This window comes from Grampus griseus, assembly GCF_964374135.1.
Source record: "Grampus griseus genome assembly, chromosome: 20".
Taxonomy (NCBI): Eukaryota; Metazoa; Chordata; class Mammalia; order Artiodactyla; family Delphinidae; genus Grampus; species Grampus griseus.
Window position 1 is genome coordinate 44,460,759 of NC_139014.1, and position 25,909 is coordinate 44,486,667.

A 25,909-nucleotide genomic window follows, 5' to 3' on the forward strand; every position below is an offset into this window, starting at 1 on the left:
TTCTCCAGCTTCCGTTGCGGTGCGAGGGTTTCTCATTGAGGTGGCTTCTCTTGTTGCGGAGCACGGGCTCTAGGCGTGTGGGCTTCAGTAGTTGTGGCACGCAGCCTTAGTAGTTGTGGATCGCGGGCTCCAGAGCGCAGGCTCAGTAGTTGTGGCACATGGGCTTAGTTGCTCCGTGGCATGTGGAATCTTCCCAGACTAGGGCTTGAACCCGTGTCCCCTGCATTGGCAGGCGGATTCTTAACCACTGCACCACCAGGGAAGTCCTGGTCAGTTACTTTTAGTGACTGTTTTCTGTATCAAATTTTGCAGCTCTGCTTTAAGGGACTCTTAGTGGTGACCGTGGTCAAGAGTTTGTTTCCCCATGATTGTAGACAAGCAAGGGTTTGTGAATTTGCAATTGATGGAATATGATAAACAATCTGCGTTTGTCAACTTGCCCATGGCCAGAGGCCAGGCTGAGGCTGCTAGGGCAGATGGCTTAAAGGCAGAATTTGGCTCAACGGTGATTCTCAAAGCTAGGGTGGGCCTGGCCATGAGCATTTAACATTACTCAGGTGACTCTAATGAGAACCACTGATTCAAAGTGTGGAAAGAGCTCTTAAGGCTCTCGTAGCCCAGCTGGGCTGGTTTTGTAAAGGGTATCTACGGAAGCACAGTGAGAGATGAGGGTGGGGGAGGTATTGTGGAGGACCTGAAATGCACAGGCTGAGAAGTCTAAGTTTAATGTAAAAGGTAATAGGGAGCCATGGAAGGTTACTGAGCAGGATGTAAGGGCAGGCAATTAGGAGTATACAGAGAGATTAAAGGGTTCGGCTATTTACAGTGTAGGAAATGCAATTTAAGTTTTCCTATAGAGTAGGCGAACAAAGAAAGCTTTCTTTTACTTCTAGCCCATCAGTTCAAGGTCAGCTTCCTTCAGCACCCAGGTCCACTGGTACCAGCAGAGCAGGAGCTTGTCCCAAATGAATTTTGTAGGTACCTGGCACATTGCGTGGAACGTGGCAGCCTCCCACTAATGTCTGTTGACTGAGTAAACGAGTGTAGACTCCTCAGCCTGGCCCATCTCGATTTCAGGAGAGCTGGTACCCTGGGCCAGCCTCCCCTTTGCACGCACAAGCGACGGGGCCTGCTCCTCTCACCTTCCCCTCTTCTCCTTTTATCCGTAGTGATCTCCTTCCAATTCTACCAACTCGGATTCCGACTCCGTCGCCTCGCCGCTCGGTCCCTCCGGTGTAACCCGCTGCCACCTGGCTTCCCGGCTCAGGCGCCCGGCTTCAAATCTGTCTCTCACCCATTGTCCAGTTTCCGGTGAGTCAAGTTCAACCCCAGGTTCAACCCCTAGTGACGGCCACAAACACATTCCCTCACAGGCACCCCAGAGGAGGCGCCCGCCCACCACCAGCCACGAGGCCTACAAAACGCGTAGAGAGTGGTGTTTCTATCCCCGCGGCTTTCGGTGGTGCGGGTGCGAGCCGGGAGACCCCTCCCCAGTGACCCGCCCGCTCGGCTAGGGAGCGCCCGGCCCTCAGAGGGCGTGGCCGCCCCGGTCCAGCCCCCGTCCAGTCCCGCCCCCTCGCGCCGAGAGAGCCCCCGGCAGGCTACCCGGCCGCCAGCCTCTTCTCCACGTCCGCCGCCACTCCCTCGCCGCGGAGCGGGGCCGAGGGGGATGCTTCAGGTCCCACCTCCGCGGGGAGCTGCGCATTTCCGCGCGCCAGGGCGGCCCCGGCTCTGGCCGGCCCTCGCGGCGGCCGCCCGCGTTCCGCGTCCCCGGGAAGTTGTCTCCGGAGCCCGCGGCGCCTGGGTCTCCTCCCCCTGAGCCCCGCCCCCCCCGGCCCGAGCTGGGAGCCGCGAGCCGCCCGGCCCGGGGGCGTTGCCGCTCGCTCCGAAGCCAGCAAGTCTCAGCTTCCCTGCGCGGGGCGCGCGTCCCCCGCCTAGCCGGGGACCCCCGCGCACCCCCGAGACGGCGCGCGCCCAGAGCGCGGGAGCCCGGAGCGCCGGGCGCCTGGGACCCCGCGGAACCGCTGCTCAGACTGCGGGGCTCGGCAGGGATGCAGGCTGCGCTGTGAGCCCGGGCGCCAAGGCCATGTCCGGCGCCCGCTGCCGGACCCTGTACCCCTTCTCCGGGGAGCGGCACGGCCAGGGACTGCGCTTCGCCGCGGGCGAGCTCATCACGCTGCTGCAGGTCCCGGACGGCGGCTGGTGGGAAGGCGAGAAGGAGGACGGGCTCCGCGGCTGGTTCCCGGCGAGCTACGTGCAGTTGCTGGAGGTAAGGGGCGAGGGCCGGGGCTGGGAGACCGGCGCGCTCGCATACCTGTTGCCCGCGCCCGGGAGGCCGGAGCCGCCCCTGCCTGAGGGGCGCCCCGTGGGCCGCCGATGCGCGCCCGACCCAGAGCCGCGCGCTCCTGGGGGTGGCGGAGGCGGCGGGCGCCTCTCCGGGCGTGGGCAGCGCGGGGCTCGCCCTCCGCGCGCTCCCCGTGCCGGGCCTCCCGAGTACATCGAGGCCGCCCTGAGGAAGCGAGAACTTGTTGCCAGTGTGAGTTCGGGAGCTGGCGGGCGCGTTCCGGCGGTGGCCGGGGCCGCAGAAGGGTTGCGGCGTCCGGCGGTCCAGGGAAGACGCACGGAGGATGGGGCTGGGGAAAGTGGCACCGCTTGGGCCCCGGAGCCCCGAGCCTGCCGACCCGTGGACGGTCCTCCTGCGGCGGGTCAGCTGCCTGGCCGCCTCCGGGCCGCCCACTTACTGGTCAGCTGAGCCTGGCTAGCCACCAGCCCGAGCCCCGTCAGCAGGCTTGATCCAGGGGTGCTGCAGGCCCCGGCCAGCGCCCCGTCCCCTGGCCCAGCTCCCCGAGGCCAGGGTTCAGAGCCTGAAAAGTGGCCTGTCCTGGTGTTCTGGCCTGGCCCCGGGCTTCACAGGACCTACTGAGCCAAGTCGGCTGGCTGTTTATCGTCTGGGTGACAGTTGGCAGGCCTCGATGTCCTCTCGTCGCCGAGCTCATGGTCATAGCCTGAGTGGGATTCTAAGTTCCCCAAGTCCTTTGGTGGCGTGCGGGGTGGGCTTTTACAGGGTGTCCCCTTTAGTGAAAGGCTGCCCGACCCCAAGATTGTTGTGAAGGCTGTGAGTAGACGGAAGTATTCTGGCAAAACTGTCCAAATCATAGAGACTAAACTGATTAATAATTTACCCTCCCCCCCACCTACTTCACAAAGAACAAAGTAGCAAATTTTGACTGAAAATGCTCTGTGCAACTCAAAAAAGACAGAAAGAAAGCTAGATAGAGGTGAAACGGTTATGGGCGAGTTTGCCTGAGAAATATCCTGTGGAAACCTTATCAAAATAGAGCCTGGCCTCTTAGAGGTACGTGATGTTTCTTTCAGGTCCAGAGAACAAAATCCGTCCTACGTGGATTAGTAGCATTTGACCAAGTTGAGGCTGGAAGGAGCCTTCCTGGGCTGTCAGCTGAGTATATTCGAGCACCTTCGTGGTTCTGTCATTTGAGAGCCTGGCTGCCTAGGAGAGGTTCAGGTGTTCCTCAGCTTTCGTAGTTCCCTTCCTGAGATTCAGGTGTGGAAGAAAGCAAGTGAATTGCTTCTTACGGAGACCTGGAGCCTCCTTGTTTCTAGCCCAGCAGCCCTGGCAGAGACTCCTGTCGTAGAGTCCTCTGGTGGCCACGCTTTTCCAGGAAACACTGATGTGGAAATTTGGCTGTTGGATGTCTGGTGAGGAGTGTCCCTGGCTGGACTCAGCCAGCTGTGTGTTGGGTGGGGGTGAGACTGGTGGGTTTGTCGGCTGTGTTAGCAAGAGTGAAGTGCCTTTGCTTTTTCTTCCCAGGGGGAAAGGGAGCGTGAATCAGACCACCCAGGGGACAAGCAGAATGATCAGCTAGGACAGCTGTGGGTGTGTCAGTCACAGTTCGTGGCATGTGTGTTGCCTAAGGTGCTTTCAGACAAGTACCCATCTGTGTGAGTAGTACCCCTAGAGGGGTTTACGTTTGTTAAGCACCTGTTAGGCACCAGGCATGGTCCATACAGTGTCACCAATTCCCCAGACAGCCCTGGGAAGGGGGAGGCACTATCCCCATTCTACAGGCAGGCAAACTGAATGTGAGACAGGTGAAGGCAGTTGGCCAGGGAGTAATGCTTGCGTAGCTGGTTAGCAGCTCAGCTGGCTGAATGCTACCCTCTGTGCCTGTGTCTCTTTTAAACCCAGCTGTACCAGAAGGCAAGTGAAGAAAGGGTCTGGATCCCTGTGGGAAAGGGCCAGTGCAGCTCCCGAGGTCCACCTACCAGCGACCACATCCATGAGGGAGGCAGGGATGCTGGGACTCCAAGGAGGGCAGCTGCTCCTTCCTACCTGGAGCATCTCTCCTGCGAAGCCTGGAGTTTGATTTCGCTCAGAGCCCGCTGCTTTTCCCACAGGTGGAGACAGGAGTGGGCCTGAGCCCCGCGTCTCTTTTCAGGGCCAAAGCAGACGCATCTTCCACAGGGAGGATCATAGATCAGGCCCTTTTGTCTGTGGGAACCTCTTCCCTGAGCAGGCTGGACCTCGAGGCTGAGGCTGGGGAGGGATGGAGGAGATGCAGGTAGGGTCCCTTGGAATGGGGTGACTCCCCAGAGACAGGCTGGGTTAGGGGAGAATGCAGAACTCCTGAGGGGGTTGCCGGCGGTGGGCTGGCCAGCATATGGCACTGGAGGAGTGCCAGCCAGGTGTTAGTGCAGAAGCCAGGAGGCCAGAGAAGGGCCCACTTACTAGAGCTGGGAAGCTTCTGCTAGTGGGCGCCTGGCACTGAGCCTGCTGGGGGCATGGAGTTCAGAAGGCCAGGGGAGCTGTCGCAGATACAAGTACAGACAGGAGGGGCTCCACCAGACTCCTGCAGCAGGAGTGCGATGGTGGGTGCACAGCTGAGAATGGCACTGCCAGCATAACCCCCACCCCAGTGCACCGTTTGCTCTCTGGCGGAAAGAGTGATGTCAGGAAACCCCATCTTGGCAAGAGTGTGCTAAAGATTGAGGGCAGTGTGTGCAAAATGCACACGCCCCAAGGATTTCCTCCTTGTTCATGTGAAAAAAGGGGAACTGAGAGGCCCTGGTTTGCAGGAAGCATACCCCGTGGCGGGGAGTTGCGAGCTAACTGAGACGGCCCAAAGATCCACCCTGGTGGCCTGCCCCTGCGGAGAGGCCAGTTTGGTGGAGGTTCTGGTCCTGGTTCCTGGGGAAATCTCTTTGGTCAAGACCCCAAGGAAATGGGGGGACAGGACAGAGCATACTTGGCTTACAGAGGGCGGCCTCCAGGAAAACCTCTGCCAAGCAGAGCTGGGGGAAGCCCTGGTGGGCAAGGACTGGCCACAAGGATCCTGCTATTCAGTGAGTGGGGCAGCCTTTCAGAGGGTGCCAGGTGGAGGGGAGCCAGCTCCTCCCAGAGAAGGGAGGAAGCCTAACAGATAAGACCCACAGCTGCCCAGGAGTTATCAAGGCCCTTAGATAAAAGCAGCCAGGAACATCTTTCTTGAGGGTCTGTTCAGCCACGAAGAGGTCAAGGATCTGAGAGAGACGTGGCCTAGGAGGAGCTGAGGTGATGCTCTTCCCTCGAACGAAGAGAAGAAATTAGGGCTCTGGAAGATACTGTCAGGCATCTGCAAAAACCACCAGAGCTTTTGGGAAATAATTCTGGAGGGTAATAAGACTGGAATGCATACACAACAGAGCTTTCCTTGACAGAGGTGCTGTTCTCTGGATCCACAATCTGGCTGCAAGGTCACTTGCAAGGTACTCAAGAGGTACTAACGGAATATGACACTGCCAGCTGAACTAGTCAGCTGCAGAGGGTCACCCTTGCACCTCCTTCTCTTCACCTTCTGTTCTCCCCTTTTGGGTTCAGGTGATTGTGCTGCAGGAGTTTACAAGGTGCGGCTGGGGCAGAGAGATGTGGGGCTGGGGAGGTGGGCTGTGCCGTGGATCATTAAGGGATAATATTTTATCCATTGCTATGTAACAAGCCACCGTGAAACAACCGTTTATTATTATCTCACACATTTCTGTGGGTTGACGGGGCTCAGCTGGGCGCTTCTTCTGCCGTCGATCTTGGTGTCTCTCATGCATTTGCAGTTAGATGGTGGCTGCAGCTGGGGTCCTGGAGGCTCAGCTGGGCTGGCACCTCCAAAATGGTGTCTTCACTCACATGCCTGGTGCCTTCCATCTGGCCTTTCTCTCTGCGTGGTGTCATCCTCGGGTGCCTTCTGCATGGCCTTTCTCTTCAGCAGGGCAGTTGGAGTGTTTAACATTCAGGCTTCTTTAACACAAAAGTGCAAGTTGCCAGGTCTTCTTAAGGCGTAGGCTCAGAACTGGCGCATCACTTCTACCACATTCCACGGGTAAAGTGAGTCACAGTGTGGGAGGGAGGTGCATACAGGTGTGTATACAGCGAGGCAAGGTTCATTGAGGCTGTCTTGCAGACTAGCTACCTCAGAAGGGTAGGGAGAACACCCTGGGACAGATGATCCATTAGAGAGGAAGCAGCGCCAGGCCAGACCCTCGAGAGGGCCTGGGGTGGCGGTGGGGGTAGAACGAACAGATTTGGCCATTCTGCTAGGAAATTCTCCATCGCCATCCTTGCAAGTTTTTGTTGTTGTTCGTTGTTTGTTTTTGTTTTTAAAGTCGCCAGGGATTTCTTTATAAAGGCCACACAATAAATGGTTCAGCTGATTTTGAAACTAGATTTTCCTGTCCCTGAAGCCTGGGTCTGTCCCCTGGGCCACTGACAGGCCAGCCCAGCTTTTTCAGGGCGGGGCTGTTTGGTGCTGGTTGTTAATGGACAGGGTGCCTCCGAGCTGCCTGACATCTAGTAAATGCTTGATGTGTTATACAAATTGATTTTAATACAGGGCCTTTCTTTCTGTTACGTGGAAATTACCTAAAATGGACGTGACCTTGTTCCTCACACCCGTATTTTTTAAGGCGGTCGTCAGCTCTTTCACAAAAGGCATAATTAGGGCTGGTGGTTTGCAGAGCATGTAGCTGTGATCGAAAAGATTACGGTGCTTTCTGCCATCTTCACGAAGTCATCCTGCCCTTTGACTTGGGGGCTGTGGCCCGCGTTTGTGGCTCCTGTGCTGTGTGAAACTCTCCCTTTGGCCCATACTCTGCCTGCCTCTGATCCGGAGGGGCGTCCCCCCTCTGCACTGCTCTGTGCTGGTCTGGTCAACTGGCCACCCCTCAGGACTTCAAAGCAGTCGGCCGGGCTTGTTGGAGTCTCTGGATTCGGGGCATCTTCACAAAAGTTCCCTTAGCAACAAGTCGGCAGGAATCCCTGACATCTGTTAACCACCACATGAATCCCTGCAGTCCATTACCAGCTGGAAACATGAATGGGACGCTGACCCGCTTGTACCCTTCCCAGCCTGAAAAAGCCCAGCTTTTATCTGACAGCCTGGTCGACCTCGTCTACGAGGACGGATGCTGGTCCCTACGTGGCCAGTGGAAGAAAAGGTTTGGTAAACCAGGAAGGCTTGGATACCGGTTAGGTGTCGGGATCTTTGTCGGGCCGCTCCAGGGGACGGTGTTCTCCCAGCTGCCCGCTTATCACTCCCAGCAGGCAGGCGGCACGTGACAAGCTTTCCACCAGAATGTCAGCACGGGTCCCCCGGTCCTTAATTGCACAATGAGTAGATTCCGCTCTTGCCTACGGCGGCAAGGCTTCTGGGTGGTGTTTGCCCCGTGGAGAGAAGTAGAAATGGTGGCCAGCAGCTCGGCCTGGCTTGTCCCTTGGAGGACCAGAGCATGGGTGACACTGTGTAGGTTCAGTTGCGACAGGTGTGTGAATTGTGCCAGGTTCGTGTAGATTCCTCAGAGGACTCACCCACCTCCTCCCTCCGCATTTAGTGTCTCTCCTGTCTTCCATCTGGTAAAGATCTGTTTTATTAGGTTAACTTCCCGGTTCACTGTATTCCCCTCGGTTCTTGAGCTGGTCGCCAGACTCAGTCCCCAGGGACTTACATGTCCAAGCTAAACTCTTAATCGCTCCCTTCCTTTCACCCTCTTTTCCCCCCACCCTCCAAACCCTTGTGCATGTCGCCACCATCTCTCTACCGCGTCACCTGACTCTGCCCGCCTCTTACCTTTTCTCTCCTGTTCATTCGGGTGGCAAGCCTGGTCTGCTCTCCCTGAGAAACGTTTCTCAGAGCCTTCTCCTTCTTCACCTGCCTTGGCAAACTTTTTCTGTAAAGGGCCGGGAAACATGTTAGGCTTTGCAGGCCAAGAGGCACACTCGAGTTACAGCTGCATCACTGCGATGTGTAGTGCGCTGCAGGCAGTGAGAAGCCGTGAGAGCGCCCATATGGTCTCTGTCACAGTGGCTCAGCTCTGCCCGCGGAGCACGAAACAGCTAGAGAGGAGCCCCAAACCGACGGGTGTGGTTGTGTTCCGATAAAACTTTATTTATGGACACTGAGGTTTGAATTTGTGCCATGCAATATCCTTCTTCTTTCGCTTTGTTTTCAACCATTTAAAGATGGATAGGCCATTCTTAGCTTATGGGCTGTGTGTAGTTTGCCAGTCCCTGTTCAAAAGTTGATCATTCGTTCAACAACCCCTAATTGAGTGCCGACGATGGGCTGTGAGCACTGCTGGAGCTGAAGCAGTGATAAGACATAGAAAAGACGCTTACCTTTTAGTTGGGGAGATGGTAAACTAGCAAAAAAAAAAATATATATATATATATATGTATGTATACTTTTAAAGTGGTATGGGGCCAAGAAAACAGGGTACTGTGACAAACTAGGGGTGTGGGGTGCAGGAAGGGAGGGGTTCCAGAAACTGTCAGAGAAGGCTTCCCCAAGGAGGGTGTGTGTGAGCAGAGACCTGCGTGAGGCACAGGAGCCAGCTGTGTGAGGATCTGGGGGTGTGTGTGAGTATTTGCACTACAGATGCAGGTAACCCTGAAGAGCGGTGCATGTTTGATAGATTTGAGAGAACCAGAATATTCCAGAATGGTTAGAGAGCGGGGAGCGAGGACAAGAGAGGTTGGGATGTGACAGGGAGGCAGGTAAGTTGGATAGTTGTCTCTCCCCCCGCCCCCATATATGTCACTTGATTTTTCTCTACGAACTTGTATTTTGAATCGCTATCCTGCATGGCGGAAGAAATGAACTGTCGAATAATTTGAGGTTGCTTGCCTTTCCCCAGGTTTGCATTTATGGTCTGGGGGCTTAACTGCAAAATCATCATTCCAAGGGCCCAGCTGTTCCTTGATGTCCTTTGGGCATCTGCTGAGCTGTGCTCCCTGCGTGGGTCTCTGTCTATCCATACTTTTGCCAGAGACAGTCTCCCGTCTGAAGGGTCCCTCCCTCTCCTCCTCCTCAGTAGTTTTGGGAGGACAAAATTGGAGTGTCATTCTCTGACACCGACTGAAGCTTCTTTTGCCTCCACTGGTGTGTTGGTAAATGTTTAACAATCAGCTTTGGCGGATGGAGGGTGGGAGGTGAAGTGAGAGAAGTTCTGATTTGTCGCGTTTGCCAATTTCTGGGGTGTAAGTACTCCTGCCATGGCTGATTTGAAGCTACCAGTGGCTTCTTTTAATTGAATACATTTGACATGCCATCTTGTGTAAAGTTAAGGTATACAACGTGTTAATTGGATACGTGTATATATTGTAATATGATAGCGATATTTAGCACCTCTGTCACATTCCCTAATTATCCTTCCTTTTTAGTGGTTGGTAGCTTTCGGTTTGATTGATAGGTTGGCGTGCTCTGATTTGTTCTGGAAAGCTCACCTGGGCTGTAGTGTGGAGGATGGATTTGCAGAGGGTAGGGAGGGAAGCAAGCAGACGAGTTAGGAAGCTGGGAGCAGGCTGGTGGGAGTGGAGGTGCTGAGAGAGAAGTGGATGGAACTGGAATGTATTTTGAGGGTTGAGTCAAAAGGACTTGCTGGTAGATTGACTGGGGAGGGCGAGGGGGCCTCACCTCTGCAGGTGAGTTGTGATGCACTGTCCCTGTGGTATTGTCCTCATCTGTGAATCGCCCATTCTGCCACCAGAGACCTCTTCCTTTAAAAAAAAAAATGAGGTAAAAGGCAAATTAAAATTGTGAAAAATTTAACGTCCTTAATGCAGAAAGTTCTTTTACAAGTTACTTTTAAAAGCCCAAAAGGAACACATCAGTACAAGAATGGGCAGTGAACTTGGATAGACACTTTATAGTAGAAGATGCAAAGTCATCTGCATGTTCAGTCTCACTAGTAGTCAAAGTATTGCACATTTTTTAAAAAGGTAGCTTTAATGAAAAGTGTCAAAATAAAAAAAGAATGAGTATTGGCAAGGGTGTAAGAAAACTGCCGTGGGCTTCCTGGAGTGTAATTTGGCAATATACCTTAAAACCTTAACAGCGTACCGTGCCCTCTGATCCAGCAATTCCACATCTAGAAATGTGGATTCAGAAAGCATCTGGTAGGTAAGCTGTAAGCCTCAGAATACCCATTGCAGCCTGTTTCTAATATAGCTCAACTGGCCACACCCTACCTGCCTACCAAGAGGAACTGGTTAAAATAAGATTCACCTGTTCATCACACAAGGCCAGCCACGCAAAAGGGGCTCAGCAGAATTTTAAGAATAAAACGTTCTTGTCAGTGATGCTAAGCGTTTTCATGGAGTTAGCATGGTTCGGATTTCATCTTATGACAAGGCAAAAAGAGATGGTGTTTCCAAGAATGAATTGCTTTTTAAGAGCAGAGACTGTGTCCCATGCATCCTTTTGTGCAAAGAACAGGTTGAAGGAATACTTGCCTGGCCCAGGGCCACGTTCTTTTAGATATCCTTAGTAACAGCAAATCTTTGTCTTTCGAGGGGTGAATTTGATTTTTTTGGAAACTGCCAAAATTCATTTGGAGCCACGTCTGGTGTGTCTGTATGTGTGACTGTCTGTCTATCACCTTGTTGAGAAAAGGATGTAAAGCAGCTTACCAAAAAGCATACGGTATGGTAAGATAAAAGCATTAGTATGTGGGGAAATCTGGGGAAAGGAGAAAAGAAGATGATGGTTGGAGTCTGAAGAGTGTAGAAGGTAATCGAGTTAAGTAATGCTGTTTGGGATTTAAAAAGAGGTCCTATCCTCAAGTCATGCTGCGTTTAAGCAGATCTCGATGGGGGAGTAACAGAGATGCTCTGAAGATGGCAGTGTTGGGGGCTTACATGCTGTGTCAGTCAGGATGGGTTAGGAAATGCTGCCATAACAAACAGCCCCCAAATCTCAGTTGGTTTGGGGCTGCAGGACCAGGACCCAAGAAGAGGGAGCAGCCACTGTCTATAATCTTGCTGCTGATCAACAGCACATGGTTCTTAAAGCGTCTTCCCGGAAGTGACACATGGCATTTGTGCTCAGTTCTCATTGATGAAAGCCCAGCCACACCTAACTTCAAGTGGGTGGGGAAATGCGATCCTGCCATGTGCCCGGAAGGAGAGAAGGAGTGAGCTGAATGTATGTGGACAGCTCTGGTGACCACCAGGTGTGTCCTGACTCAGGGGGATGCCCCGTTCCTGTTCCAGTTCAATCTCAGTATTTTATGGCCATGCCTAGAGTGGTGCTTCTCAAGCTGATTTTGATGCCTCTAGAGCAAGGCTTCTGGACCTTGTTGGAGGCAGATTCTGGCTCAGTAGGTCTGGGGTGAGGCTTGGGACTCTGCAGCAGTCTGATGACTTCAGCCTCAGCAGGTGCCCATGGCTCCTGAGACCAGGATGAGTGCTTACTGTGCTTTCAAATCAGCTCCCCCTCCCGCAAGCTCTCCCAGCATCTAGCATGATGCTGGGCACACCAGTGATACTTGGCCTGATCCCAGACTTCCTGTGATTTTTTTTTTCTTTGCGGTAAATACATCTGTCAACGTTTGGTTCAACAAAAACAAATATTTATAGTTGAGCACCTACTGTGTATGCCAGGCTCTCAGCAAGTCTCAGGGGATAAGTCGAGACCTGGAGCCAAGGTCTTCTCTGGAGTGTGCCTCGGGGATGCGCCAGCCCCTCCAGGTGACTGGCAGGTGATTTCTCTAAGAGACTTCAGTTTCACACTTGTTCTATTGGAATGAAAGCCCTTCCAGACATTCTGCATCCATTGTTCTTTCTCAAATGCCTTCATTCCTCCACCCTTCTCATTCGCTCCTCAGATGCACAGGGAACTCCCGGATTAGTCAACAAAAAAACCAAATTAAGTTGTAAAAACTCTTTAGAGATGATATTTCAAAAATTCTACAGAAGTGAGTTCTTGTCCTAATTTAATCATAACAGAGGCTCCTTATTTTAGCAGTGGTTCATGGAAGAGTGTCATTTGTTTTTGATTCACAATATAATGTAGAAATAGGAAGTTGGAGGCCACTGTTCTCATTTAGCAAGTGTTTTATTGATAAATAGCTACAAGCCTTTGTGGTGTTTGGAGTGAAAAATAAAACTCTGTTGAGTTTTGGATAATCAAGGACATACTTCACACAAAATCTACTAATCTGGTAGTCAGTCTAATATTTTCGTATTGTAAAGAAGGTCCTGGATGCCTGGGGCCTCCCGCTTGGTGTGGGCGCATAGAAGCTACCTGTACAACATTACCATGTAGGACATTAAGGACAGCACTTCTCACGTATTAAGGTGCATGCAAATCACATAGGGTTCTTGTTAAAATGCAGATTTGGATTCACTGGCTCTGGGGTGGGGCCTGAGACTGCATTGTCTACCTAGCTCCCAGGTGATGCTGATACTGCTGGCCTCTGAGCCACAATTTGAGTGGGAAAGCATTTGAGTTACCCTAAGGGGTTTTAAAGTTTGCAAGTCATGATTAAATTCTGGAATTAGATTGGATTTAGTTTACTTTCTTTTTCCTTCACGGATTATGTGAGGCTACGCAGGGTCAGGGAAGGAACACAGGTTTTGGAATTAGACCTCATTTGGAGCCTGTTTCATCCGAGAAGAGAGGTATGGAGATGGTAAAAAGGTAGGATGGGGAGGGTGGTAGCTGGTGTTCCAGTTTGCCCAGAGGGGTCCCTTGATCACAGTTACGGGGTGGAGGTGGGGCTCAGGCACGTTTTACCATGGCCAGATGAGGAAGAGAGGTTGCGGGCTGAGTGGTGAGTGACGTGGGCATGGTAGTAGGCCCAGGGTCTCGAGTGCAGTACGAACTTGATGGCAGAGAGAGAGCCCGGGGTGGTCTTGCCAGATACCGACTGTGTTAGGAAAAACATGCAGTGGGGGTGTGGCCACCACATCTCAAGGCGGTTTATCGGTTCCAAGGGGATGCTAGATGCACTGTGTGGTTTGGTTTGTGGGCTGGAACGTGAGCCCTGCAGCTACCACTGATGTGCACTGCTCTGACTGTGTTCAGAGACGGGGGCAGAACCAACCCCCCATGTGGGCCGCAGAGCTCAGAGCAAGAGTCTGGCAGCTCTGGGTTCAAATCCTGCCTCAGCCCCTGCTGCCTGGGCGAGTTGCAGAATCTTCCTAAGTTTCCTAGGGTTCCTGTGAGGGGAGCTGGCATCTCGTATACACTCTGTTAGTGGAGTTTACATCCCACATGTTCTAGGGATCATGCCAAGTTGCATGCTGAGAGCTGCTCGTTAACTGGGCTTCCATGGATGGGGTGCTGCTGGGTGAGAGAAGCCTCTTTCCCTGGGCCCCTCTGAGATCAAGCACAAGGCTGCCTGGTTGCAGCGCCGTGGTCAAGGCTTTCTGGACTTCCCTGGCCGTCCAGTGGTTAAGACTCCGCGCTTCCAGTGCAAGGGGCATGGGTTCTGTCCCTGGTTGGGGAACTAAAGATCCCACATGCCGTGCGGCACAGCCAAGAAAAAAAAAAAAAAAAGGCTTTCTGACCCATGGGTACAGATCACCTGAGCATCTTACTAAATGCAGATTTGGATTCTGAGGGTCTGGGGTGAGGCCTGAGAGCCTGCATTTCTCAAAAGGTCTGACAAGGAGATGCTGCTGGTTTGGGCCCACACTTTGAGTAGCACAACTGGAGAGCACCTCTGGGGGTGTTTCAGGAACTGCTGCATGATGGTTGCCACTGCTCAGGCTGGGCTAATTAGTCTTAATTGCTTCTTACCTGGGTCAGATGGGCCTCCGGCTGCCCGGACACACCCCGAAGAGGCTCTCATACTGAGAAAAAGGCTGTTTGTCGGGAGAGGTGACATGCAGGAGGTTGCTAAAGGACTTCGACATTCCTTTTCATCTTTGCTGGTCCTGGGCCAAAGGCAAGGTTTGCTTCAAGGGCCTGGCTGGAAATTCTCTTCTGAAAGCGTTGTTATGGGGCTCAGGACAACAGGGCCGGTGTTCTAGGGCTCGGAACCGGAGATGGTGGTTGGTGCCGCCAAGCAGGCGTCCCCCGCAGCCCCTGGGTGGAGCCCTCAGGTCTACACTGTTCTGCACTTGGCCTCTCTCCTCTTGCCTGGGTTACTGCCGTGGTCCCTAACAGCAGTGGCTGCTCCTTTGGTCCCCTGGTGATGTCCATTCTCCGTAGCGACGCCACAGTGATTTTTCTAGCCAGTTTGACCACGGAACGCTCCTGCTGAAGACTTTCCTTAGCTTTTTGGTTGCCTTTATGATATAATATGACTTAGCTGTGCTTACAAGGCCCTTTATAACCTGGCCGCTGCCTCCCTCCCCAGCCGTGTTTTTAGCTGTTTTTAGCATTTCTCCGGATGCGTGATGCTGGGAAGTAGGAACGTCATCTTGTCCATAAGGCTGAGACAGGAGGGAAGGGGGCAGGACACAACCGTTAAAACAGTGACACAGCCGTTGAGGATACGACAGAAACTGGTTAGAACCTACGAGGCCCAAGATGGCGGATGATTTGACTTCCGGTGCTTAGACCTCGAGCCTCATTATGCACTCATTGTAATATTAGCATGTTAAGGACACGCCCACTGGCACCACGGCAGTTCGAGGCCAAAAGTGGGCGGTGCCCCAATTCCTGGAAATCCCCATCCCTTCTCCAAGATAGAATATTCCTCCCGCTCATTAGCATATGAAATTACCCAGCCCATAAAAACTAACAACCCCATACACCCTGGGGCCTGTCTCATGTTCCAGGATGACCCCATTTTTCTGCAACAATCCTGGAATCCTCCAGTGGGACTGTCCTCAGTTTGTAGACAGTCTGGTGTAATGGTGTTCAGAGCTGAGCTGACCTGGGTTTGGGTGCTGGCTGTGTGAGACTTTGGGCCCCCTTGCTTACCTGACCTTGGACCTCAGTTTCCATATCTTTAAGACCCATATCAGAGAGTCGTTGTGAAAGTTAGAATTGTGTCCTTTGTTGTAAATGCTCTGCAGGGAGCCTGGTGTCAAGGTTCCGGATATGCTGGTGGCCACCCATTACTCAGCGTTCTTGCCATTATTTTCTTAGTAAAAAAAACCTGTTTCCCCTGATCATCAAGCCAGACCTCTTGGTCACCATTTCTGGTAGAGACTTTGTCTCTCTGGCTCTTGTCACCTCACGTCAGTTCCCATCTTGGTTCTTCCAAGTAAGTCCCTTTCCGTCAGGTTTTGCATCATCACTGAAGGTGTGTTTGCCAGTGGAAGTCACAGCCCTACTGTGGATGGACCCACGGCTTTGTCGTGGTGTATTTCGACCACAAACTTAAGCCAGAAATTCCTTTTTTTGAAATGTCACAGTTGTCTGAATCTCTTCCCATCCAGACCCTCCCCGAGTGTGATAAACCTGCCTGGGTGTGACCAAGATTGGAATCTTAGCTGCAGGTCAGTAATTGAGGGGAATTTTATCTTAGAGCCTGTGGCGGATAAACCCGCCTGTAAAGGCAGATTTTTCTGCAGAAGATTGCATCCTGAGGCCTTGTGGGTAGGGTACTGCTCAGAGTGAGGTGGGGTCACAGCACCCACGGATATTTTCAAGTTGATGTGTTTGTGATGTGGCCGTGGGGCCCTTGATTCCTTCTTTCAGCCCGCCAGCTGCCGAATTTCTGAGCATGGCTGTTGTAGGTTCTTTGGGGGCAGGAAGGGAGCACAGTAGCGGGAAACTCTGCCTGTGCCCCTGTTCCCCTCTGCCCCGGCCCTAGAATCTGACTGTTCATGGTGGCACTTGTAGGGCTTTCTGCTCGTCCTTGTCCGTCCCCCCTGCCCCCCCCCCACCCACCAACAAGGGCACAGAGGAGAAGTCATCTCTCTGGGCTCACGACAGCCCACCCAGAGGAGAGAGCAGGGAGGGTCTCCTGTTTTCGACTCTCTTGTGAAAAGAGGAGACAGTCTGGTCTTCAGGAAAAAAAAAAATATTGGTGTGGATCTTTTAAAGGATTCTTCTTGCTACTCAGGCCGGACGACTGAGGCACGTGGATTGGGAATTTGGGATCAGAGAGACAGCGAGCTGGGGTTTGGGGGGGTTCCTACAGACAGCGGTGGGACGAGACCTGCTCCCTTAAGGAGCCCTGCGGTGGGCGTGGCTGCGGGGATGCCGCGGGTGTGGAGGGTTTCAGATCGGCTTCCTCTCCTACCCCCAGGAGAAGATGGCCAGAGTAGAAGCGTAGCCGGCTCTCTTCCTCACCTGGGCAGAGTCCCCAGGGGAGCCATGCCGAGCACCTTTGGCAGGTGGGGAGGCCTGCCAGTGGGGCATGTGTGGCGAATAGCCTGGCCAAAGCATCATCGGCCACCCCGGGGGGGGTTGTGGAGCCACCTCTGGCCTGAGCCTCTTGCCTTTTGCTTTTGACTATGTCCCCGGCCCAAGAAGATGGCTTGGATGAGGCGTGAATGGGGGCAGGGGGAAGAGAGCTGGCCTGAAGTCTCCAAATCACCCCGACCCGGGGTCACTGGTGCTATAGCTCCTGGGGGGGTCTGACACAAGTGCTGCCTTCCTGGCTCCACACGCCCTCCGGGGACCGTGGTGGGGGGGGTGGGTGGGGACCTTGATCACCATGCTGTTCAGATGACTCCGGGGATGCCTCCAGGAAACCCTAGCGCTCTGCGGGGAGACGGTTTAAAAAGCCCAGTATCATGGTCCGCTGAACGCCAGCATTCCTCTTTGCCCGTCAGCATGGCTCTGGGAGATGCCAGCGCGAGTGCCAGTCTCGTTTGTTTTGGAATTGAGTGCCAGGGGTTGGTTGGGGTGCTTCGTTACTGTAGGTGCCAGGTCTGCTGTATTATTAGTCTTGGGGAGAGGATTCCTCGGAGGAGCAGCAGAAGGTGTAAATTATGCTTCCCTGCAAATCTTCAAGACTCTCTATATATTCAGCTACAGTGGCAAGTCTCTTGCAGACGAGGACCGGTGTGAAATGCAGGCATGTTGGAAAGGGTCACCGTGGGGACCTGCGGCTGGCATGGTGGGTGGTCACAGAGTCACCTGCACTTGGCTTTCCCCTGGTTTGTCGGGGAGGGAGGAGAGGAGGAGTAACAGCTGTCCTTGGAGGGCTGCACCCCAAGGGGCACGGCTGCAGGGAAGCAGTTTGAAGGTGCCTGATACCCCCCTGGCAGTGGACAAGTTTTCCGTTAACCTGCTTCTTAGTAAATATTCCTTGTATTTCCACCGAGACAGGAATGCCAGGCTAGGGCCAGTGTCCCCTCTCTCCCCTAGCCTTGCGTGACCGTCCGCAGTGAACTTCTAAAACCTGAGTCTGACAGAGCCCTCCGCTGTCTCCCTGTTGTCCTGGTGTCAGGATGCTTCTTGAGGGACAAACACGGGCCTTCACAGACCACACCTGGCCTCCCGGCCTGACCTCCTCACTGCCCCTCTGTTGGCAACACACCTCTACACCCTTGTGCCTTTGCGTGGCTGCCCCTCTGTCTGGGGTCCTTTCCCCCTCCTGCCTGCCTGGGGAATGATACTCCTCCAGAACCGGCCCAAGCGGTTGATCTCTCCCCTGGCGAGCTGGTCCTTCTTCCTTGGCTTCCATAGGGCCTCCCACTGTGATGGCACTGACCACGTTGGGCTGCAGTCACGTCCCTCCTGCACTCTGAACTCCTCCAGGTCAGGAAACCTGCTTCCCAAATCTCTGCTCGTCCTTGTCCATCCCCCCTGCCCCCCCACCCACCCACCAACAAGGGCACAGTGCTTGGCATCCATGAGGTCTGGCTCGGTAACTGTTGGACGGCCGGCTGGATGGATGGATGAACTAAAAGGATGAGGAGAGAGCTTGCCCTAGAGAATTGGGCACATCTTGCTGTGATTTTGGTTCATGGCCTAAGCGGTCTTTCTCTGAAAAGATGTGAATGGCCTTGTCATGGTGTGAGGACTGGGGTCATGGGAAGGCCCAGGTCAGAAGGCGGATAGCCAGGTCAGCTTGGCACTGAGCATCAAAGTCAGGCCACTGGATCCTGGAGAACAAGGCACTTTGGGCCACAGGACATGACACCCCGGAGTGGCAGGGGGAAGGGTGAGCAGGTGTCCTGTGGGCTGGTCCTCTCTGCCCGTCTCGCTTCTCGGCGGGGCTGCCGCAGGGACGGTTAGGTGTAGCTGAGGGCTCTGTGGACAGTGGTCGCGAGGCCTGGGTTCTAATTGTAGGACCCGCACACACTTCTTGGATCTTTGACCTTGAAAATTCGTTAAAAAATCTTTGACTTTCAGTTTCTTCACCTGTGCAAAAGGGAGGTGACCCCCTTTCTGCTGCCTCTTAGGTTGGAAGAATCTTCAAGGTGATGGTGGGTGTGAACATGCTTTAAAACTCAGGGTGAGCTGGTGATGCGTGTGAGGCCTGTTATCAGAGGCTACGCAGGAAGTGGTGGTGACGGGGGAGGGTCTGGAGCTCCTGGACCCCGAAGTCCCGACTCTCCCTTTCGGCCTTGTCCCAACCACTCAGCCCTCTGCTCTGGTCCTTTCTGCACTGGACCCTTTGAACTTTTTTTTTTAAAATAAATTTATTTATTTATTTGTGGCTGTGTTGGGTCTTCGTTGCTGTGCACAATCTTTCTGTAGTTGCGCCGAGCAGGGGCTGCTCTTCATTGCAGTGCGCAGGCTTCTCATTGCGGTGGCTTCTCTTATTGCAGAGCATGGGCTCTAAGCATGCGGGCTTCAGGAGTTGTGGCTCGCGGGCTCTAGAAGAGCGCAGGCTCAGTAGTTGTGGTGCACGGGCTTAGTTGCTCCGTGGCATGTGGGATCTTCCTGGACTGGGGATCGAACCCGTGTCCCCTGCATTGGCAGGCGGATTCTTAACCACTGCGCCACCAGGGAAGCCCCCTTTGAACTTATTTTTGAAGCCACCTCCTCATCCCCTGCTTGGGTGATTAAAAAAAACTGTCAGTATTCTTGTCCCAGACAAGCTTTAAGCATTTGGAGTAAGAACTTCATCAGGTTCATCCCTGTGGCCTTTAACTGGGCCCCTCCGAGGCACCAGCTGTGCGTGTTCTATAGGCCCTGGGGATGTAGCTGAGAATGAGACTGATTGGCGTCTTGTCCAACACTCACGGGTCCTGGTGGTCAGAGGGCTCGTCACCCATGGGGAACCAGGTGAGTGGCTAGGGAGATAGGCCCCGAGGAGTGAGGGGCCCTAGGAGGCAGTCCAGGGTGCTGGGAGCACTTGGGACCTGTGATGGGCTGCATTGTCCCCGCCCCCCGCCCCCCCACCCCAAACTCATATGTTGAAGTCCTAACCTACAGTATCTCAGAAGGTGACTGTATTTGGAGATAGGGTCCTTTAAGAGGTAATAAGTTAAACGAGGTCATTAGAATGTCTTTAGAAGAAGAGGAGGTTAGGACACAGACACACAGGGGAGACCACATGAAGGCCCAGGGAGAAGACGGCTGTCTGCAAGCCAAGGAGAGAGGTCTCAGGAGAAACCAACCCTGCCGACACCTTGATCTTGGACTTCCGGCCTCCAGACCGGGGACACAACAGATTCCTCTTGTCTCTTCAGCCTGTGGTACTTTGTTCTGGCCGCCAGAGACAACTCCTACAGGGCCCTGAACCTGGATTTGGGTGGGAGACTCATTTGTGTCATAAGTTTGGGATCAAAACCTTGGACACTGTGCTTGTCCCGTTTTTCTCCTTCACACGTGTTCCTGTGAATACGTTATGTTCCAGATCCTTCAGTAGACTGTGAGCCCCACGAGGGCAGAGCTGCGCTTCTGGTTTGTTCACTGCAGGGTCCCTAAAATCCAGGACAAGTGAGGGCCCACGTAGGCATTGGAACATGTCTTTGGGATGAATTCTGTCTGAAACAATGGCCTGAAGTCAAATTCCTCACTCTGGGCCTCAAAGAATTTTTAGTTAAAATAGCTGGTTTTCCACGTCCAGGTCTCTGCTTGGAGCCCCCCCTGTGAGGTGGCTTTCCGCTCTTTCTACAGACTGTGTCCCTTGTCTCTCTAATGTCTACCCAGCCACCAGATGTGATTAAAATGTATTAAAAAATCAGAGAAGAAGAGTTCATTTATTCGTTTTTCTTTACACTTGGTGGGCTGAGCCACATATTATATTAAGCTGGGTCATACCAGCCAATGGGTTTGAGTGCTGTTACCCCCCAGAGGGTTAACTCTGTGAGGCCAGGGGTTTGGTCACTGCAGCATCCCTGACACCGATGACAGTGGCTGGCCCAGAGTTGGGGACTTATATTTGGGGAATCAACAGTTGCATCAGTATAAAGTGCGGATAAATAGTACATGCTCGGCAGTTCTCGGGGGGATCCAGCTAGTTTTTCTGCAGGAACCTCTCCTCCCCCCGCCCGCTGCCTCAAAGCCCCTTTCCTCTCTGCTCACTGCTGTTTTTCTTCTCAGGCTGTTGCTGGTGGTTCTTTGTCTGCAGCCCCTGGGTAAGGCGTCTGTTACCTCCTCAGTGTAAGAAGAGATGTCTCCTTTGATACGGCAGAGTTCCCCTGGTCTGACGTGCAGAGAGGGTCCCTGATTTGGAGAAAATCGTGACTTGCCCAAGAATTTCTGACTACTTTCTGTTCTTCCTACTCTGCATCCAGTTTTCTCATTTTTCTTTTCATATTCCCACCTTTTAAAAAAATTGCGATAAAACTCACATACCACATCACAATTTACCATTTTAAAGTATACAGTTCAGTGACATTTAATACATTGACAGTGTTGTGCAGCCATCACTGCTGTCCCGTTCCAGAACATTCTTATCACGCCCCAAAGAAACCCCATACCCATTAAGCAGCCATTTCCCATCCCCTCCTCACCCCGCCCCCCCGCCCCAGCCCCTGACAACTACTTGTCTCTTTTCTGTCTGTGGATTTGCCTATTCTAGGCATTTCATATCAGTGGAACCAAACAACGTGTGACCTTTTGTGTCTGGTTTCTTTCACTTAGCATGATGTCTTCGTGGTTCATCCACGTTGCAGCACGCGTCGGGACTCCATTCCTTTTCATGGCTGAATAATATTCTATCGTAAATATTCTACGTATTCTATCGTAAACGTGTGCTCATGCAGTCATCAGCTGATGGGAGTGTGGGTTGTTTCCACGTTTTGGCTGTCGTGCCTAGTACCATTCACTTCTTTTTCTGTCTCCATTTCTACCTCCAAATGCACTTTAGTTTTACATCCAGGCTGCACAGGTTACTGGTGGTGGAAAAAACACTTGTAAAATGAGAAGGCAGGTTCCCGGTCCTAGCTCTCCTCCTTCTCTGAGGTTTTGTCAAGCCCCAGTTGGCTCATTTCCAAAATGGGGGTAGCATTCTCTGCCCGCCTTCCTCAGCCAGAATGTTGTGTGAGGCACAAATCATAGAACGTAAGTTTAAGCCCTTCCGAAGCTGCAAAGGTAGATGTCAAGTGAGAGTTACTGACGTTCCTCATTTTTCCTATGATTTTTCTTGCTTTCTGTTTTTCCCTCTGCTTCCTCTTTTCTCTTTTTACTAATGGCTGCCCTTGGATTCCCTTTTCCTTTCTTATCATTTCCTCTTTCTTCAGCTGGCCTGGGGGTGTAGCAGGTGGTCTTCTGTCCAGTGCTATACTGGAGATGAGCAGGATGATGGACGTTGTACGGGCACCCTTGGGAAGGGTGGGATGGGTGACAGGGGCAGGCGGTTGGCAGCCCTGGCTGGGTGATGGGGTGAAGTCAGCCACGGCTGGCCCTTAGCGGGAGAATGTGGGCCGAGATGGCCCTGCCATCCCCTTGGGCTCGGCTTTAGAGACTTCATTTACAGTCAGTTTTGAGGCCTTTAGCAGTGCAGGAAGTAGCCAGATTGATGGACCCTTAAGCAGATATTAGATCCAAATAAGCAGACCCAAGGGACAGTTGGAGGAAAGCAACAGATGGAGGTGTTTGCTTTTCTTGGTGTTTTGCTTTGCAAAGGCTACCTCTTCTGCAGTCCTGTGTGTGCTGTTTTCCCAGGTGAAGTTTAAGCTTCTTGAAGGCAAGGGCGATGGCTGTCTTTTATTTCTCCCCCCTTGTGCTTGCTCACGGTGCTTGCTCACTTATTCTGGACATAAGTAGTGTTGAATGTATGTGATAAGAGCTTCGTTTGTTTAGTCCTATAATGGTTGCGATGGGCCTTCCACACGGGAGTTCTTGTCTGTCTTTTCAGCAGGCTGGCAAGGTGGATTCCGTTTCTCAAATCCACAGACTTAAGACTCAGAGAGGTTAAGGAACTTGCTCTGGACACACAGCCAGCTGGAGGAGCAGCAGGGGGCGGGTCCCTGCTTGGGACCAGCGCTCCCCACTGCTTCCCCCTCCCTCGCAGGGGTTTTACAACCATGTGGCAGCACTTATAAAGGGAGATGAGAAATGAATCCTGGTACAGTTGGACCACTTTCATCTTGGAAATCTTTTTTTTTTTTTGACCGCATAGAATTTTCAAGTCCAGAAGAAGTTCTGTGGAAGTTGCAGGTGGCCTTCCCTATTACTCAATCAGTACAGATTCCTCTTTTCTCAACAGACTTCAGAGAAGCTTCAAGGAAAGCTGATTTCCTTCTATCTTGGTGTGTTCCTCATTTGCTAGCAGAGAGTCTGATTTAAAGAACTGTTGTCATTCCTGGTGACAGGCGTGGGGCCAGCTCTGGATGACATTGCCGCTTGGAACTGGGTTCCGGGTTCACTGCCGGAGCTCTGGGTTGGATGAAGTCGCTGAGAAGTCTGGCTCCTACTGGGTCTTGCGGGAGGGACGGGTTGTGCTGGAGTGAGTGAGCCCAGGGAGAGCGTGCCCGGAGGAAATTGGGTCAAGATGTACGGTTTTAACACCTCTGGTTTTCTTCCAAATCAGAAAAGGAAAATATTCTGACTTAAGGGATGAAGGAAGTTTAAGGGTTTTCCATGAATGGAGCTCAGAGCTCCACAGAGCCTAGATTCTTCGTGGCTCAGGTCAAGCTGTGGAGAGAAAAATAGTACCTGGCAGTTAGGAGGGGCCCTCTGCTTGTCTGGGCCCTCAGCAAATTGCTGAGCTTAGAAAACATATGAACCGGTGGTGTTTGCTGGTTCAGCCACAGAAAGTGCCCACTGGCCTTTGAGTTGTTCAGGGACCTGTGGGTATGTATTGGTGGGGAGGTGGTGTTTTTAAGCTTAGAGACCTTCCCTGAGGTGACAGAACTGCTGGGTATAATAAAAAGGCACTTCCCTCCCGTTGGAACCGTTTGGCACATGAACAAGATAAGTTCATTCATTGACTGAGAGCTGAACACCTCCAGTGTGTAAGGTGCCACATAAAAGCTGGAGATACAGTAGTAAACAAGGCAGCATAGAGTTTACATCCTAGTTGAAGGCAACAGACCATAAACTAAACTGTGTAGTGATTAAGAAGATTTGTAATTGTAAATGGGTAGGGCAGGGAAGGTCTTATTAGGAGAGGACATTTGAGCAAAGGCCTCTGGAAGAGAGAGTAAGAGTGTAGATTTCTGGGAGAAGAGCCAGAAGGCGGAGCCAACAGCCAGTGCAAAGGCCCTGTGGCCTGTGCATACTTTCAGTTCAGAGCAGCAAGATCTGTGCCGCTGGGCCAAGCGAGGGTGTGTGGGGGTGGGGTGGGGAGTATTCGAGGGAGGGGTGGGAGGGGCCCAGGGCCAGAGGACCTTGGAGACCCTCAGGAGATCCTAACTTTTACTTCGTGTGCCAGGGGGAGCCATTGAGCAGAGGATTGGTGTGACCTGATTTGTTTGCAAGGGTCACTCTGCCGCTTTGTTAAGAATGGATGTGGGGGGATGCAGATGGAGTGGGGGGTGAGGATGAAAGGAGGAGATGAGTAGAGTGATTATCGCAGTAACACAAGTGAGAGGTGATGGTGGCTTTGACCAGGGTAGTACAGTTGGATTTGGGCTGTATTTTGAAGGTAAAACCAATGGGATCTGGTGAGGGATTGGATGTGTAAGGTTTGAAGAGAACTTGAAGATAATTCCAAAGTTTTCGGGTTAAGCAACTGGAAGGAAGGAGCCGGTACTAAATGAGAAGGTGAGGATTGGCAGACCTGGGTCTTGGGAGAATGTCGGGAGTTCGGTTTGGCGTGTCAAGTTTCAGATTCCTGTATAGACTCAAGTCATGATATTGAGTAGGCATTTGGAAAGAGGATGCTCGAGTTCAGGGGTGAAGTTGGCTGCAGTTAAAATTTTGAAGTCTTTCTGGTGTAGGTCTTCAAGCTGCCATACTGGATGAGGTCACCCACGGAGTCCAGTGGATAGAGAAGAGAAGAGGGCCAGGGTTGGAGCCCAGAGGCAACCCAGAGGGGGCGAGGAGGAAACCAACCGCAAAGAAGATGGTTCAGCCACAGGGTGGGTGGGAGGGAAACCAGAAGACCAGAGCAATCTCACTGGGCTCTGAGACAGCAGCTCAGGGTCATTGGGACATCAGGGCTCTCAAGGACTAGACAGCATTAAGGGACACTAGGTACATCCCAAACAGTAGCTGAGATGAGACTTGCAGTTTATAGGAGGGTTAGAATTTTCTTCTGGTTTTTGTATCCTTTGGGGATAAGCACAACCGTCTTAGTATGGCTGAAGTCATGTTTGCATTTCCTGTACTCCCAGGCCTCACTGGCGGCCCCATCTACAAATAGTTTGGGGAAGGAACTTTTAATTATTAATTTTAAAAAAATTTTATAGTGTTTAAAAAAATTATTTATTTATTATTTATTTATTTATTTTTGGCTGCACTGGGTCTTAGTTGTGGCACGCGGGATCTTTGTTGTGGCATGCAGTCTTCTTAGTTGTGGCATGTGGGCTTCTTAGTTGCAGCCTGCATGCAGGAACTAGTTCCCCGACCAGGGATCGAACCCGGGCCCCCATGTTGGGAGCACAGAGAGTCTTACCCACTGGACCACCAAGGAGGTCCCTAATTATTCATTTTTAACCACACAAGTCACATATGAATTAAACTATACATCTGCAATGGGTGGGAGGGAATTGGTTCTTGGACGGCAAGGATGTCCTGGGTCTTACTTGTGGTTTGTGACCCTCCAAAGGGTCATAATACACATACAGACCAACAAGTATAGCTGAAGTGTTAAAATTTCATGATGGTGGGGCAGTGATCACGAAAGACGTCCTCAAAGGCACCTAAGAGAGGGTGATCCTGAAAAAAAAGGGTGAGAAACCGAATCAGACTAAGCGCCCCCCCTTTGATGACCTCCCCAGCCCCTTGTGGAAATAGATGCTAATGATTCGTGGGTTTAGTTCCTCTTTTAAGAACAAGAGTGTATTAGTTCTTTATTTCTTTTTCATTTCCACTCAATAATACATCTTGAAGGTGTTTTCCTGTTGGTACATATACATCAATGGTTATTTATAAAAGCCGTGTGATATTCTGTAGTATGCATATGCTGTAGTTCATTTTATATTTTGTGTTGATGGATATTCAGGGTGTTTCTGAGTTTCTCTTTCCTTCTCCCCCGTCCCCCTCTTGTTTTGGCTATTAAAAATACCATTGTAGGGCTTCCCTGGTGGCGCAGTGGTTGAGAGTCCGCCTGCCGACACAGCGGACACGGGTTCGTGCCCCGGTCCGGGAAGATCCCACATGCCGCAGAGCGGCTGGGCCCATGAGCCATGGCCATGAGCCATGAGGCCACTGAGCCTGCGCGTCCGGAG

General features: G+C 52.4%; 1 protein-coding gene across 1 annotated transcript in view; it reads left to right on the forward strand.

The window, feature by feature from the left end:
* Positions 1 to 1,881: 1,881 nt before the first annotated feature.
* Positions 1,882 to 25,909, forward strand: part of GAS7 (growth arrest specific 7) — a 200,756-nt gene continuing 176,728 nt past the window's right edge. Inside the window, exon 1 of the mRNA XM_082679589.1 lies at positions 1,882 to 2,269. Coding sequence (XP_082535715.1) covers positions 2,087 to 2,269 — 183 coding nt within the window. The 5' untranslated portion in view covers positions 1,882 to 2,086. The remainder of the gene's footprint in view (positions 2,270 to 25,909) is intronic.